Below are 16,348 nucleotides of genomic sequence, written 5' to 3' on the forward strand. Positions count from 1 at the left end.
AGAGGACTGCCTCATACAACCTGATGGGGAGGAGAGTTAGGGGGCTGCTGAGAAGGCTGGGGGTGGGGGTGGGGAGGAGGAGCTGAGGGGCTGGGTGAGCTCAGCCTTTTCTCTTGAACGCTGGAAAAGGGGGCTGCTACCCAGGGATATACGTGTACTGGTCAGAATGGAGAAGTCATGCAGGGCCCCCCCCTCCTTCCGTTCTAAAGAGATAAGGAAAATGATCGGAGGAAAATAAAGGCGCCCCCTCCCCCAGGATGGAGCAGCCTGCTGGGCCTGGAGGCCAGTGAGGAGGGGTCAGAGGCGGGCAGGAGCGGGTGAAGGCGGTCCGGGATCAGCCAGGGGCCAGGAAGGAGAAGGGGTGGCTGCTGGCAGCACTCAGGATCCCGTGGGCACCCTCACAGGCACCCAATTCCCCCCGGATCTCCTGGATGGTGGTGCTCGGATCCTGAGTGCGGGATGCCCCCCCATCCTCATCTTCTCCCCCACATAACTCTCCTCCTTGCCCCTTCTGTTCCCCGCCCTGTCCTCCCCTAAATCTCTTTGCCCCTACAGACCCGATACCCCCTGCCCCCCCTTGCCTCCACCCCCCTGCAGTCCGTAGCCCCTCTCGCCTCTTTCGGTCTCTCCCGATTTTCCCCGTAACCGACCCTCGAGGCCTCTCCTCTCTGTCCCCCTCGGCTCTACTCTCCCAGTGGCCCTCCCATTCGCCCTTTGGTCCCTGCTCTCCCCTCCCTGTGGGAGCCTCTTCTCACCCCGTCCTCATCTGGCTCCCCCAGACTCTCCCTTCCTCTCCGGGCTCCACTCCTCCCCCCGCGGCCCCGCCCCTAGGCCCCGCCCCTCAAGGTGGGCGGAGCCCTACCGCCCGGGGCCCAATTAGGCGCCGGTCCCGCCTTAAGCCCCACCCATCGCTGGAGCCGAGTACTGCGAAGGGGGCGGAGCGGGGCGGGGCGGAGGGGGCGTGGCCCCGGCGCGAGGAGGCGGGAGGAGCGAGGCTGGAGGCTGCGGCCGCGGCTCAGTTCGGCCGCTCAGCGGGAGGGAGGCGCGAGGCAGGACCCGGCGGCTAGGCTCTGCGGCGCCTCCAGCGCAGCGCAGCGCGGCGCCCCGGGTCCGGGTCCGGGTCCGGCCCCATGCCCGCAGCCCTGCCGGACCGCCCTTGAGCGCGGGCGCCCCGCCCGCGCCCCCCGCCCGCCGGCACCATTGCCCCGACGGCGCGGCCGGGTGGCCCGGCGCTCCCCAGGCTGCGCGCCGGCCGGAAGACGCTGCTAGCGGCCGCCGCGGGCGTGGTGATGCTGCTGGTGCTGGTGGTGCTCATCCCCGTGCTGGTGAGCTCGGGCGGCCCTGACGGCCACTATGAGATGCTCGGAACCTGCCGCATGGTGTGCGACCCCTACCCCGGGCGGGGCCCCGGCGCCCGCGCGCGGCCCGACGGCGGAGACGCCCTGAGCGAACAGAGCGGCGCGCCCCCGCCCTCCACGCTGGTGCAGGGCCCCCAGGGGAAGCCGGGCCGCACCGGCAAGCCTGGACCGCCCGGGCCTCCCGGAGACCCGGGTCCTCCGGGCCCCGTAGGGCCGCCCGGGGAGAAGGGTGAGCCGGGCAAGACCGGCCCTCCCGGGTTGCCGGGCGCGGGGGGCAGCGGCGCCATCAGCACCGCCACCTACACCACGGTGCCGCGCGTGGCCTTCTACGCCGGCCTCAAGAACCCTCACGAGGGTTACGAGGTGCTCAAGTTCGACGACGTGGTCACCAACCTAGGCAACAACTACGACGCGACCAGCGGCAAGTTTACGTGCAACATCCCCGGCACCTACTTCTTCACCTACCACGTCCTCATGCGCGGCGGCGACGGCACCAGCATGTGGGCTGACCTCTGCAAGAACGGCCAGGTGGGCCTGGCGGGGCGCGGGGTTGGCCCTGGGCCCGGGGACGCCAGGAGCCTGGGGCACATGGGCATCGGGTGGGAGTCGGTGGGCGCAGGTGAAAACCCTACAACGGCCCGGCTGCGGAGGACGGTCGCCCCTGGCTGGTACCTCTAACTCCTCCAAGCCTGGGCGCCGACTCCGTGGCAGACGCTGCTGGGCACCCGCGGCAGGGAGATAAATGGAACTAGTGGTAGTGCAGGGCTCCCGGGCGCGAGGACTGGCCCTTGGGAAGTGGCATCTGAGAGCTGGGAGTCTGGTTGACACTAGCGGGTGATGAGTGGAGGGCGGGATGGGAAAAGGCAGCCTTGCGCCTGCGGGCTCCCAGGTGCACAGCTATGCGCACGAACCGAGAAGGCGAGCTGTAGATGTTTCGGGCACTCAGGCAAAGGGAGCCAGGCGCGCGAAGCCTTCCCTGCAATAAATCCCCGGCCTTTGGGCAGGGACCACAGGGCCGATCTGACACCTTTTGCAAAAGGCGGGACTGTGCGGCCCCTTGGCGCTGCGTAAGAGTTACCGGGGCAAGAACGTGGGGGGGTAGGGGGGAAGAAGGGGCGGGGAGCAAAGAGGTGAAAACTCCCCCTCCTCTTGGCCTCCCAGCTGCAACTCCTGATTCCTGGAGTGTGTGTGTGTGTGTGTGTGTGTGTGTGTGTGTGTGTGTGTGTGTTGGGGGGTGGGGGGGTGGGGCGCGGAGTCTCTTCTTTCCCTCTTCCCATCCCAAAGATCGGAGCTGGCAGGCATCAAGCATGCAGAGTCTTTGGACCTGCAGTGCATGGTGCTCTTGGGACTGCTGCCCCAGGACCAATCTCAGCCTAACCCTGCCCCAGGGCAACAGTGTTGCGCACTTCCCTTCCCTTTTGATAGCCCCTCTCTTCCCAGTGCTCCCAGTGGCCTGGGGTCTCTGGGGGTGGTCAGGCCAAGCATTTTTGTGGAGGAAGGGGACCTACTCAGGTCAGAACTAAAGCTAGGCTAGTGGGAATTGGGAAGGAATCTCCTTCAACTGAGACCCAAGAAGGTTGAAACCCCTCCGCTGTCCTGGGGAAGACCCTAGCTTGGGGGTGGGAGTCAGCAGAAAGCTGGCAGACCAGGTGCTTGTAAGTAGTCCCCCCCACCACCATCACACACACTCTTCTCTCCTCACTGCCTGCGTCTCTTTCTGGTTTCCGCCTCTCCCTGCCTCTTTCTTCTATCTCTCTGTCTCTTGTGCCTGTCTCTGTCGCGTCTGGCAGTCCTATCTGTCTCCCCCCTGGGTTTCTGGCCTCCCTCTCCCAGTTGAACTCCACGCCCCCTTCTCTATTCTTTGGGAGTCTCTCTCCCACTTGTGCCTGTCAGGCTTCCTGTGTCTCTCCTCTTTGTCCTTGGTTCCTAACCAAAAGGGAGGCCCCAGTATCTTGTGAGGGCTCATTCTGCAGACAGCTCCATGATTCCCCTTATTAATCACCAATAACGGATGCAGCAATGTCACCTTCATCAATGGCATTTCTTCCTTTCCCAAAGAAAGTTTGGGCTGGCACCAAGCTAAGGTTTCAGAGGGGTTGGGGCCCAACTTGTCTGGAGAGGGAAGTGGTCACCAGACCACAAGTGGGCCCTAGACCCTGTGCCACCTCAGGAGGTTGCAGCAGGTCCCTGAGATGAGGCAAGAGGAGGCCCCAAAGATGGTGTGTGCTTGGGGCAGGGGTACTTGCTTCAGTAATTGGGAGGTGAGCCCTCCCAGGTTTGACTCAGTGGATAGAGTGTCAGCCCTCAGACTAAAGGGTCCCTGGTTTGATTCAAGGGCAAGTACCTCGGTTGCCAGTTCCCCGGCCCTGGCTGGGGTGCGTGCAGGAGGCAACCAATCGATGTGTCTCTCTCACATCTATGTTTCTCTCTGTCTCTTCCTCTCCCTTCCACTCTCTAAAAATCAATGGAAAAATATCCTTGGGTGAGGATTAACAACAACAAAAACAAAAGAAGAAAAAAGAAAATAATTGGGAGGTGACACTGACTCAAAAATCTCTTCTTTCACCTCCAGCCGGGACAGATGATTGGCAGAGCCTGCCTAGGAGGTGGGACCATAAACTAGTAGAAGAAAGTCGGTGGCTTTAACTAGGAATCTCAAAGACCTAGCATTTTAACAATTACGCAGACCATTTGCTAACCCACCTCCCAGAACAAGACAAATAGGGGGGCACATTCTTGGTGAACTCTCCTTCCAGATTATCCAAGAGACTCATTTAATCTCACTCATTATTCCACATGGTATTAGTTTTGAGCCCCTACTAGGAGCCAGGTTTGAGGCTTGGTTCCAGGGGTTTAATCTGCTTGCCCTCCAAGACGTCATGTTCTGTGCAGGGGGAAAGTAGTAACCACACAGTAACATACCCCAGCAATTACTGTGTTAGAGGAGGGCTGGGAGCTCCTGTCCCACAATGTTTTGGTTGGTGGGAGCGATTCAGTGGAACCTGAGACCCAGGTCAGACCAACCTGGTTGGAGGAGAGGATGGTGAACCTGGTCCCCAAGGTGAAGGGACATTGCTAGAGAGAAAATAAAAAGGTCAAGTGTAGGGAATGACTCAGAGATGGAAGAGGACATTCAAGTGAGCCAAGGAAAATATGACGGGGCTGGTCAATGGAAGGGAACAAAAGAGGGGAGCTTGCACCTCCCGTGCCTTTAACACCAGGTGCAACCACAGGCTCTATTTTCTTTCTGGCTTTCTCTCTACAGAGATTTTCAGAATTTCTTCAGGAAGGCAGAGCTGCATCTAGGCCTTGGCCCCTCCCTGGGCAAGATGGAAAGGAGGGAAGTCACCACTTTCTTGCCTGGTGCTGAAGCTGCCTACCTGTGCTTGTCTAAGCCCACTGGCCCCTCTCCCCAGGGGTAGCTTTGAGTCACCACTTCACAGCCTGATGGCACCAGGCCCTGGTCATTAGGACATGGGGACCTGAGGAGCCTGAGAAAGAGGCTCTAGGTTGGAGCTGGTACCCTGGGTGAGGTGAGCTCCTTGCAGCTGCCTCTAAGATCCACAGTTCGTAGGAGTCAAGGAGAACATGCAGTTGATAAATGGGAAGGGGGAAATGGGGCTGTGTGGGGACAGGCTGGGGAAGGTGAGTATTACAAATGAGCAGGGGCTTGGGTTAGAGTCTGAGGTGAGACTGTGGGCTGTGGTATAAAGACCTAACTGGAGATCAACCTCTTGGCTGATGATGGGAGAGGGGCCCTAGCTATACACTATGGCTTCTAATGCTTTTCAGACAGCACAGAGCACAGTGGCTGGCACAGTAGGGACCCAATCAATGTGTGTCTCCTGCAGGCAAAGCTAACTATCTATGGGAGGCACACCTCCCAGCATTGACCTGGGGACAAGGACATATTTCCTGGGTTCTCCTCCCACCCCTTCCAGGCCCCTGGTCAAACCACTGCCTCAGTTTCCCTTCCTGGCAGCCCATGAAGAGGTGATTATACAGCGCCCCCTCCTGACAAGTCACAGGCTTGCTTTTTTGCTTCCATGGCAACCTCAATTCCCCAAACTTTCCCTTGGGCCCCAGGAGGAGCTATATGCCTCCCCTGTTTCAGTTTTGGGCAGAGAATCAGGACCCCTGGGTTCCGTTCTGGGATCCCTCACCATCTAAGCATGGAAGGGCATACATTCTCCCTGCGTCCATGGATAATTAGGATAATCACAGCAACAATCATGGTGATGAATAAATAATAAATATAAGCATAACAGTTCTGATGCCTGTCACATCATCGAGAGATTCCTGATGACAAACGACTGTATTCTAATGGATTTTGCTATTAACAAGCACACTGTTTTAATGAGTTAAGGCTAAATTAATCTGGGTAATAAAAATAATTGTTATTAGTAGTAATTTATTAGCAGAGATAATGAAATGCATGCATAATAATAAATACTACCAGGATTAGGGCCCAGGGAACAATACGGAAGTTGGCTGCTTGCTTTGAGCTCTTCCCTAGTAGCTCAAAGCCCCAACAAGATTAAAAAAATTTGTTTTTTTAACCACCATAAGGCTTTTTATAAAGGTGACAGTGGTTGAAGCAGGATCTTCTCATCTATTTTCTAAACAGAGAAACTGGGCTTCTTGACAAACAAGAAGCCCTTATTTGATTTGCCCCTAAAGGTGGACTGTGAGTTTTTCCTGCGAGATCCCCAAACTATTCCTTCCCAGGTTGGAGAAGAAGAGGGTGACGGGGGAGACGATGGCTGGAAGGATCTGGGCCTTAAAGGGCAGTCTGCATGCAAATATGATAGGTGTTCCTCCTGTTGCAGCACGGCTGCTGAGTCAGCAGCTTTCGCACAGCCGACTTGCAGTCCTGCCTCCCACCCAGAAGGATGGGCTCCTCCCCTAATTTGGGTTGGTCCAGCCTGGACTGTCAGCCCACGGGGGAGCTGCTTTCAGGAAAGGGGCAGGACGGAGTGGGGCTGTTGAGGAGCCTGGCTGAGTGAACCCTCTCAGTGCAGCCTCCCCCCAACACAAGCCAGAACCTTGGAGATAGTTCTTCTCTTCCCATTGGTCACCGCGGATGTCCTGGGGAGGCCCCAGGTCCTGTGGTTCAGGCCTTGCTGTGGCCTCAGCTGTGGAAAAGGTATGCCTGGAGGGAATTTTTCCACCCCCTCCCACCCTCAGTATCTTATGATTACAGTCAGAGCCTGCAAAAGCGATGGTGGCAGGCTTCAAACCCAAATGCTTGCCTCATTGCCCTACCATTCCTCCCCTCCTCCATCAAAACAAGAACCAGCAAGTATATCAGATCAGACTGAGGATCACAGAGTGATGTAAGGATTCCCTTCTTTCCACCTACTTCCTTTCTCCCACTATGGGGTGAAATGGAGTCCGAAATCCTCTTTGAGTCCTGGCTGGTGTGGCTCAGTTGGTTGGAGCATTGTCTCATGCACCAAAGGGTCATGGGTTCCATTCCTGGCCAGGACACTGACCCAGGGTGTGGATTTGGTAGGCAACCAATCAATATTTCTCTCACATTGATTCACTGATTTTTTTTTTCTCTCCCCCTCTCCCTTCCTCTCCCTAAAACCAATAAAAATATATCTCCGGGTACATATCCTCAGGTGAGGATTAATAATACAAAGGAAATCCTTTTTGAGTGGGGCAATAATCACAGGTATAGGGACAGCTCCTTGGAGGCAGGTGTGCAGGCCTGATCTGAGCCTTGGGAGGGGAAATAATTACCAGACCTTCCATCCTACTGCTCCGGCGGACAGACTCCAGAATGAACTTCAGACAAGGAGTCCCAATAGCAGGCCCTGGTACTAGGGTGGTTGCTTGTATGGGGCCAGAGAGTGCACTGTGTCCCTCCTCCAACATGAGAACAGGTGGATGTGGCTGAAAAAGACGGCAATCTGTATTACAGTTAAAGTGGAGATGAAGGAATAATGAGAGAGAAGGGCCCTCTATCTTTGGGGGTCCAGAGAATTTCTCTCTGCAAGAGGGGGTTCCAGGCTGGGCCATCCTGGAGGCATTGAGGTTCTCAGCAGGCCACCTGGTAAGACGTAGAGAAGTTAGGGAAGCAGACTCTACCTGGACTCCCAATGCAGACCCAGATTACACCAGCCCCTGGAAATCCCAGGCTCCTCTGTAATCACCTAAAACACACGTTATGATTGGAAAGCGGGGGTGGAGGGGGTAGGGATGATGGGAGAGGAGCAGGCTCAGGGCCCTGATGGGGCTGGAAGGGGAGCTTTTAGGGCCTCCAGATCCTCTGATGTGGCCGCTTTACCTCTAACAGTTCCCTCCATCCTTGGCCCCACTTCTCTCTCCCCTCCCCTCTGGCACACACCCCTCTCTCCCACCCCTGCAGGTGCGGGCCAGTGCCATTGCCCAGGACGCAGACCAGAACTACGACTACGCCAGCAACAGCGTGATCCTGCACCTGGACGCGGGCGATGAGGTCTTCATCAAACTCGACGGGGGCAAAGCGCACGGCGGCAACAGCAACAAATACAGCACGTTCTCCGGCTTCATCATCTACTCTGATTGAGCTCCCCGCGTCCCTGGTTACCCCCCGGGCTCCTCGTCCTGCTGGGCAATGGATGACCCGTCCCCCGCCCACCTCTCTGCTGCCCAACCCGGCTGCGCTCCTGTCCTGGCCGCAGCGCAGCCTGCGCTGTATATTTGTACAATAGGATTGTTTATTGCCCACCCCTCCCGCCAGCCCGCCCAAGCCTGGGGACCGGTCTGGTCCGGCAGAGTCGCTTCCTGCGTTCAGATGCGCTGCCCTCCTGCTCCCGCTCCGGCTCCGGGGGTGGTGCCACCTGGGGAAGGGCTGGGAGGGGGACTGGATAGCTCCCCAGCACCCTTTAAAGCCCTACCCCCAGTTGCTCCCCGTCTGACCAAAGCTATAATAAAAACACTTGCACCCCATTGGATTTCCGTCTGTGCCCTGGGGAGGAGTTGCACGAGGAGATTCTGACCCTGTCCTCCTCCGGACTGGAAAGGGGCCTGCGGGAAGCGGACCCAGGATCTGGGGGAAGACAGGGGCCAGTGCCCGCCACCATGGGCCTGAGCAGCTGGAATGGGAAGCCACCGGGTTATATCCTCCTTCTCCATGGTGGATAAGTTCCATGTGTTCATCCTTGAAAGTGGCATCAGCATTCCAAAGGCACAGCAAGGTTTAATCCGGGAAACCTCGGCTCGCATCCAGTGCCTCCATATGCGATCCTGGGCAAGTCACTCCTCTGACTCGGTTCTGGGTTTGTGACCGCCTTTGCACTGAAAGGTGTTTGGCCTTGGCCGGAGCACTTCACCTCTGGGCCTCAGTTTTCTCATCTATAAAATGCAGGTGACCTCCCTCACTTGACTGAGGATTAGAGAGATATATGAGCTCAATAAACATAGTTTTTATTATTTATACATCACTTTAAAGTTTGCAGAAATGCTTTCAGATATGTCACTCAGGTCTCCCAAGAGCCCTGGGAGGTTGGAGGAGGAGATGTAATTCTCCCAGCGAGGTTAAATAGCTTGCTTATTGTGATAGTCACTTAGCCCTGTGGTCGCACTTGAATCTAAGAAGCCCTGCTCCTTGGAGACAACACACCAAGTCTCTTCACCCTGACACTACCTCCTTCACTTCCTGTAATGGCCACGGCAGTCCCACAGTCAGGGCATTCCTAAATAATAACAGCTAATATTTAGAGAGCACAGCACCCACTCTGTATCAGACACCACATAGGAACTATGAATAACTTTTTTTTTTTCAAATACATTTTATTGGTTTTTCACAGAGAGGAAGGGAGAGAGACAGAGAGCTAGAAACATCGATGAGAGAGAAACATCAATCAGCTGCCTCCTGCACACTCCCCACTGGGGATGTGCCCGCAGCCCAGGCACATGCCCCCGACCGGAATCGAACCTGGGACCCTTCAGTCCGCAAGCCGACGCTCCATCCACTGAGCCAAACCGGTCTCGGCTATGAATATCTTATGGGTGTGTGTGTGTGTGTGTGTGTGTTCGGGGGGGAGTGGATTATCAGGAAATGCTCTCATGCCCTTTAATGAATATTGTTATTTTTTCTGAAATGATGAAGAAACTAAGGCTCAGAGAGGCTAAACCATTTGCTAAGGTTGCAGAGCTAGGAAGAAGCAAATACCTGAACCAAAGACCATGCTCTTACCTGGTACACCATATTTCACAAAGATCTGGGATCTCCAAAGCAAAACTGAGGAAGGATGACATTGAGGCAGCTCAGCCTCCCTCCCCACATGTTTAGCCCTTCCATTCCCACTGCCCCTGCCCTGCAGAAGCTTGGTATATTTACAGGCATTTGCCCTGGAAGCAGCCATGGGGTAAGCTTTCTGGAGAATCCCAAGGCTCTACATTGAGGAAAAGGTCCCATCTGGCCTCTCCCACCCCCCATCCCGCTGGCTCAGCCAGAGAGACAGGAAGGAGAGGGCGGGCTCCCTTCCAGTCAGGTCCCATGTATAGACCCTTGTCATAGCTGGCAGCCTTGAATGACTTTCTTTATCCTCCCTTCGCTCCCTTGCTTCCCAGCTGTGGCCATTTAATAAAATTAGCTTAATACTTGTTCCTTCCCTGTGGGGTCTGGAGATTGAAATCTGCAGGTCCCACAAACCCAATAAAACCCCTGGCAGATCTGGCTGGAATGAGAGTTTCCTTGGGAAGAGTGATTAGATTAGACAGCGCTCCTCCCCACCTGGCCCCCAATTCTGTCCACCGCCCCCTGTGGTTTTTTTAATGGCCACATTGGCCCATAATTACCCAGCCACCACACCTGGGGGCACCCCACTTCTCCCCAGAGACCACAGGGACTGGTCTAGGACCTCTGCTACAATAAAAAGCATGCTAATCATTTCTGCAGGGAGTGTCTGCCTGGCTGGCTGGCTGGCTGGCTTTCTCTTCTTTCTGGTGACTGGACGATCCTCATGTCATTTTGAGAGATGAGCTTGAAGTCTCCATTTTGCAGATGAGGAAATCATCGTCTGAAGAAAATTCGTGACTTGCCCATGGTCATGCAGCAAGTCTGTGATACGGCTGGGCCTGGACTGTGGGGCACCCGGAGTGTTCAGCAGGGCCAGCCGTCAGCTACCTGTCACTCGGGCAGCATCCCAGCTGCAAAGGAACCTGTTGGGGAGATGTCTTCCCCATCAGACAGGGACTCTCCAAGGGCAAGGTCTGTTTTTTCTCCGCAGACTTGGGATGCCCAAGGTCAAGGACCGTGTTTCCACCATCAGAATGGGAAGCTTCCCGAAGGCAATCTCTGTGTATCTTCCATTGGACTGGGAATCCTTGGAGACAGTGTTTTGAGTGAGTTGGGGGCAAGGTGAATAGCTGCACTGAGACGGGGGGGTGGGGCTTTCCTGGATGCAGAGACTGTGGTTCCTCTCTCAGTGGCTCTGGGGGAGATATTGTACTTTTTCTGTTGAACTAGGGCTTTCTGAGACCAGACCCTGGGCCTGGAGGGCCCTCAAAGGACAAAGCCTGTCTCCTAGTCCAACTGGGGGCTCTCTGAGTGCAGGCGCTGTGTCTCCCTCTCAGACTGGAAGTTCCCTGAAAGCAGGGCATGTGTCTCCCCTGCTCCTCAGTCAGGGGCTTTGCTGGCACAGGAACATTCTAGACCAGGGGTCCTCAAACTACGGCCCGCGGGCCACATGCAAATACAAATATTGTATTTGTTCCCGTTTTGTTTTTTTACTTCAAAATAAGATATGTGCAGTGTGCGTAGGAATTTGTTCATAGTTGTTTTTTTTTAAACTATAGCCTGTCCCTCCAATGGTCTGAGGGACAGTGAACTGGCCCCCCGTTTAAAAAGTTTGAGGACCCCTGTTCTAGAGCATAGGGCTACCTGGATGGCAGAAAGGAGGTTGGTCAGGCCGAATGGAGGGAGGAAGGAAGAAGCCTCCCCAGATTGCCTCCATTTTAGGGAGATGTGTGATGAATGAATGGATAATGTCCCTTCCAGGGGTGTGTGGGGATGGAGGTACCCCGGGAGCTCACCCACACGAAGAGTGTCAGGCCATCCTGCGCTCCAGCAGTTGCCAGCCCTAGGGGCTGGTGCTGCCCTGGTTTCTGGGGTCATGGAGACCAGAGGGGTGTGGGGGCCCACCGCTGGGGACTACCCTAATTGGATGACTTTGCAGGAAAGCCGGGCAGGTGCGCTCAGCTCTCCCCTCTTCAGCTTGCTACAAACACATCTACCATGGTGAGGTCCAGGGGTTAATTGCCTCCTGCCTCACTCCTGGTAACCAATATTTCATTTACTGCTCAGAGGGGGAGCTGCCCAGAGAATCAATCCCCGACAAGCATCCAGGAGGCAGGGGAGCTGCGGAGGCAAGGGAGCTGTTTCTAGGAGGATCTCTGAGCATCAGAAGAGGAGGCAAACGGCAAGGACCCAGAGAAGGCGGCCAAGTGCTCAAGACTACTCTGGGCCTCACCCATGTCCTACTGACCCTGACAACAGTTCCAGGATCGCCAAGGGCTGAGAGAAAATCCAGGGGTCCAGAGGCTGCACTCCCCCAGCTGGCAGTGCTGTTTCCTGCCCTGGCTCCTGCATTTACTTACCTGGTGCCTCCATAAGCTATAGCAGGTTAGATGCTGTTAATAAGGTTATTTTCACAAGCAATGAGGCATATTTGAAAAGCGGAACTGGAAGTGTGAACTCTTCACTCCCTTCCAGGTAACGAATCTTCAAATCCTACAAATGAGGTGATAATAAAGTGGAAGTGAGAAGTCTACACATGCTTGGAACTGGGAGGGGTGGCAGGGCTACAGACAGGTGCAGCTGGGGGCTGGAGGAAAAAGGGCCAGAGGGCTACCCGCCCCCATACTTTCCACATGCTACTCATTGGCCCCACCCACCAAAATTGAGAAGCAAAGCCATAGAATGGGTAACCCCCATTACACAGCTGGAAAAACTGAGACCCACTAGACATGCAGCAAGTAGAGACAGGAGCACTGGACTCAGGTCCTGGCCATGCTCAGTGTTTCAGGGAAAGACACTTCACTTCTCTGCGCCTCAGTTTCCCCACCTATAAAATGGGGCTATATAATAAAAAATACTTATGCGAAGGCTGTTGTGATGCCTGGGTGAGAACCTGCTTGTGAGTTATGAAGCAAAATGCAAATGCATTTTTATTATTACAACCCAAGTCTCTGAGTTCCATGGCTGAAAATTCTTTGGCTGCACTTCCATGCCTGGGATGGTGATAATCATCATCAAAGAAGATGAAGACATCTGGTGGTTCTCCCCCAGTAACTCCAAAGTGAATGTGGGCACTGGGAGAGGGGTTGGTTTGGGGTACCCAGGGTATGGAGCTAAGTGCTGAGAATGGAGGGCCCCAAGTCCGGTCTCCGATGTGGACTCCCTCACCTTCTGCTCTGTGGCCTCCCATTTGGAGTGAGAGCACAGGGATACCCCTGAGGCCCTGGCCTACCCATCAGTTCCTATTTCTACTTGCTCTTTCATTTCGGTGTTACTGAACACATCCAACACACCAGGCTCTAGCTTGGCATGGAGGGCCCAGAGATGGATGAGAAACCACCCAGAGTTTCAACACGCTCACAAGGATCACACAGATACATCCAGGACCTTCTCTTAGAGGGGCAGGGGGGACTGCCCAAACCATTAAGAGGGGTTATTTCTCAGGGAGTTGGGCTAAGTGGAGGCTTATAGTTTGACAACAAGCATATATCCATCCAAAACAGGAGCCCCCTCAAGCCCCACCCCCCATGCTGTTGCTGCAACGATTCCTTTGGGGATGTGGTGGGTGGTAGAACCCTGGCAGCTGAGGGTTTTCTATTCTCTTGTCCAAGGGCTTGGGGAATACTGGAGCTGGAGGAACCACATGTACGCTCATCTCTGTATCAACAGCTAAGTTATAACAGTAGCTTTTGTACTGTGTACTATTCCACTTAAGCCTCACAATGATCCCCCAAGGTAGTTACTATTGTCACACCCATGTTTTTGGATGAGAAAACTGAGATACAGAGAGGTGCATTAACTTACCTAAGATCACATGGCTTACTCTTTCTGAGAACAGCCCTCTTGACTGGCCATTGCCTAGAGTAGGGGGAGGGTTGAATCTCACTACTTCCCAGCCTGAGCAGTCTTTCCTCCCCTCAATCACCAGACGCACCCCTTCCTATAATGCCTGCTGCCTGGACAGCTGGTGCAGGGGTGGGGCGCCTGGCTTTTCCCAGATGGTGAAGAGCAAATTCAAGGGTTTCTTCCCAGGCCCCCCAGCACAGGCCCCTCTGTTCCTTGAGTGAAGAGCCCCAGTCTGGACTAGGACAACTGCCTAGGCCAGGAGAGTTACAAACCTCTCCCCACCTGCCCAGAACCAGGGATGATTCTGCTAGGCCTAGCCTACAGAACACCTGCTCATTATACAAGCCCAGGTCCCTTGCCTGCTCTTCCAAGGAGCCTTCCTGGACTCCCCAGCAGTCATCTACCTACCTGTCTCCAAGGCCATACTGAGAGCTTCCTCTAAGTAGGACAACAGCTTACTCAGTACCTAATATGTGCCTGCCACACGAACCATTCTACCACCATAATAGCAGCTTCTGCAAACTTCTCTCCCTCTCCATAAACTTCCACCTCCTGTGATGGATGCTGTGAGGCACTGCCCAGGTCTCTTCCAGGACTGAGGGTCTACTCCAGCCGTGGGCAAACTACGGCCCGCGGGCCGGATCCGGCCCTCGGAGCCGAAAGAGCGGAGGGTTCTCTTGCTCTCCCCTCCACTCCTTCACCAGCAGCAGTGTTAACATGTATTAGTTCACACAAACACTCCATCCATGCTTTTGTTCCGGCCCTCCGGTCCAGTTTAAGAACCCATTGTGGCCCTCGAGTCAAAAAGTTTGCCCACCCCTGTATTCTCCCAGCTGCTGGCAGTGCCACCAGCAGATGGCTCTTGGCTACCAGCCCCATCCAGGGATTGTCTCTGCTGATGTGAGCTGCCTTGCTCAACGTCCTACCTCTTTCTCAGGCAGCTTGTTCCCAATGACTGATCAACATGCAGGTTTAAACTCAGGACAAGGCGGAAGAATCTTCCCAGCTTCAGAGTTCCCAGCTCCCAGCTCCCTAATCCTGCTTCCTTTCCTTCTCTTCCACAGGTGTTAATTCTAAGGGTATTCGCCAATAAAATTCCTGCACACTGATCTCAGAGTCTGTTCCTCAGAGTACCTAACCTGCAACATCTACCCCCAGTCTCACTCATTTATTGATTCCTTCAGCCAATTTTATTGAGTACCTATTATGTTTCAGCCCAGCAACAAAGGCAGCAGATGGAGTGTAAAGTTAACTGTCCAATGGGTGATCATATCTCCAACCTCTCACAGAAGTCAGAAGCTACAAGGAGATACCATCAACTTCCACCATAAAATCCACAAACCTCCCTGCATCTATGCCCCTCCTTCCTCCTCCTTTTTGCCTCCATGGAGGAGCTGTGCCCCCTACCAGGGTCCAGCCTGCCACTGTGCTCTGCATCCACGCTCTCTCACCAGTGTGACCAATCTATCCTTGTTTGCTCAGGACTGTCCAGGTTTTTATTTTATTTTTTTTAAATATATTTTATTGATTTTTTACAGAGAGGAAGGGAGAGAGATAGAGAATTAGAAACATCGATGAGAAACATCGATCAGCTGCCTCCTGCACATCTCCTACTGGGGATATGCCCGCAACCCAGGTACATGCCCTTGACCGGAATCGAACCTGGGACCTTTCAGTCCGCAGGCCGACGCTCTATCCACTGAGCCAAATCGGTTTCGGCCAGGTTTTTAAACTGAAAGTCCCACATTCTGGTAAACCCCGCTGGGCAAAGTGAGATTGTTGACCACTCTCTCACCTCCTTGGGGGACTTCATTTAATTGTTAATCACACCTCTCTATTAATCATCAACTGCTCGCTCTGTATCGGCTCCTTCCCATCAGCATTTAAACCTCTCCCATTCTTAAAAATCCTCCTTGAGCCCTAGACGGTTTTGCTCAGTGGATAGAGTGCTGGACTGCAGACTGAAGGGTCCCGGGTTCGATTCCAGTCAAGGGCACGTACCTCAGTTGCAAGCTCGATCCCTGGCCCTGGTCGAGGTGCAACCAATGGATGTGCCTCTCTCACATCGACGTTTCTGTCTCTCCCCCTCCCTTCCACTCTCCCTAAAAAAAAAAAAAATCAATGGAAAAATATCCTCAGGTGAGAATTAACAAAAAATCCTCCCTTAACCTCACATCCCCTTCCAGCTACTACCTCCTTTCTCTGCTCCCTTTGACAGCCAGATGACTTGAAAGAGTTGTTACTACCTTCTCACTTCCTACTGGGATCTGGCTGTGGCCACGCCTCTGAAACTGCTTCTGCCGAGGACACCTGTGACCTCCATGTTGACAAACTGAGTGGACACTTTTTCATCTTCACAGTGCTTGGCTTCTGTGCGAGGCCAGATCTTAAAGTCTGGCTCACGGTTGAGGATGGCAAGAATGATGTCTTGGATTCGGTTCAAGGACCTTTTAAAATTAGTCTATATCTGAAACAGCTAATGCCACAGCTACGTGCAAAGTGTGCGCAGTGATAAGGGTGTGGGTAAAAGGATGTGCCTGCTCTGTCTCCTTAGCAGGGTTAGTGGTCTTGCCTGTTACAAATAGTGATTATATCCACACAGCTCACAAGAGCATAGAGCCTATTGCTTTTCACAGCCCCCCAACTCATATCAGCCCAGAAACTCTTTGGCCACCATAAAAGGCAAAAATTCTGCACCTGGTCCTCAGGTCTGGGTTTTAGGTCTTGAAATTCTTTGGGGGCCAGTGCCAGATCAATCTCCTCTTATCAGCATCTGTGGTGTAGAGCCCAAGGGTTTTCCATTTGTGTCTACTCAAGTAGGCTTGGCCAGGCCCTACCAAGGCCTCTCAGCATCATGGGCTCAGTTGACTCACCGGAAAAGTTATTTTCCCTTGACTTCTGAGAGCCAAGG

The 16,348-nt window shown here is 54.3% G+C and overlaps 1 protein-coding gene across 1 annotated transcript; it reads left to right on the forward strand.

Moving 5' to 3' along the window:
* Window positions 1–994: 994 nt before the first annotated feature.
* On the forward strand, window positions 995–8,312 carry C1QL1 (complement C1q like 1). The gene is made up of 2 exons (XM_036342072.1): window positions 995–1,886; window positions 7,735–8,312. The coding sequence occupies exons 1-2, from the start codon at window positions 1,290–1,292 to the stop codon at window positions 7,912–7,914; spliced, it is 777 nt and encodes a 258-aa protein (XP_036197965.1). The 5' UTR covers window positions 995–1,289; the 3' UTR covers window positions 7,915–8,312.
* Window positions 8,313–16,348: the final 8,036 nt, after the last annotated feature.

Source organism: Myotis myotis, unplaced genomic scaffold, assembly GCF_014108235.1.
Source record: "Myotis myotis isolate mMyoMyo1 unplaced genomic scaffold, mMyoMyo1.p scaffold_m19_p_17, whole genome shotgun sequence".
In the NCBI taxonomy this organism is placed as follows: Eukaryota; Metazoa; Chordata; class Mammalia; order Chiroptera; family Vespertilionidae; genus Myotis; species Myotis myotis.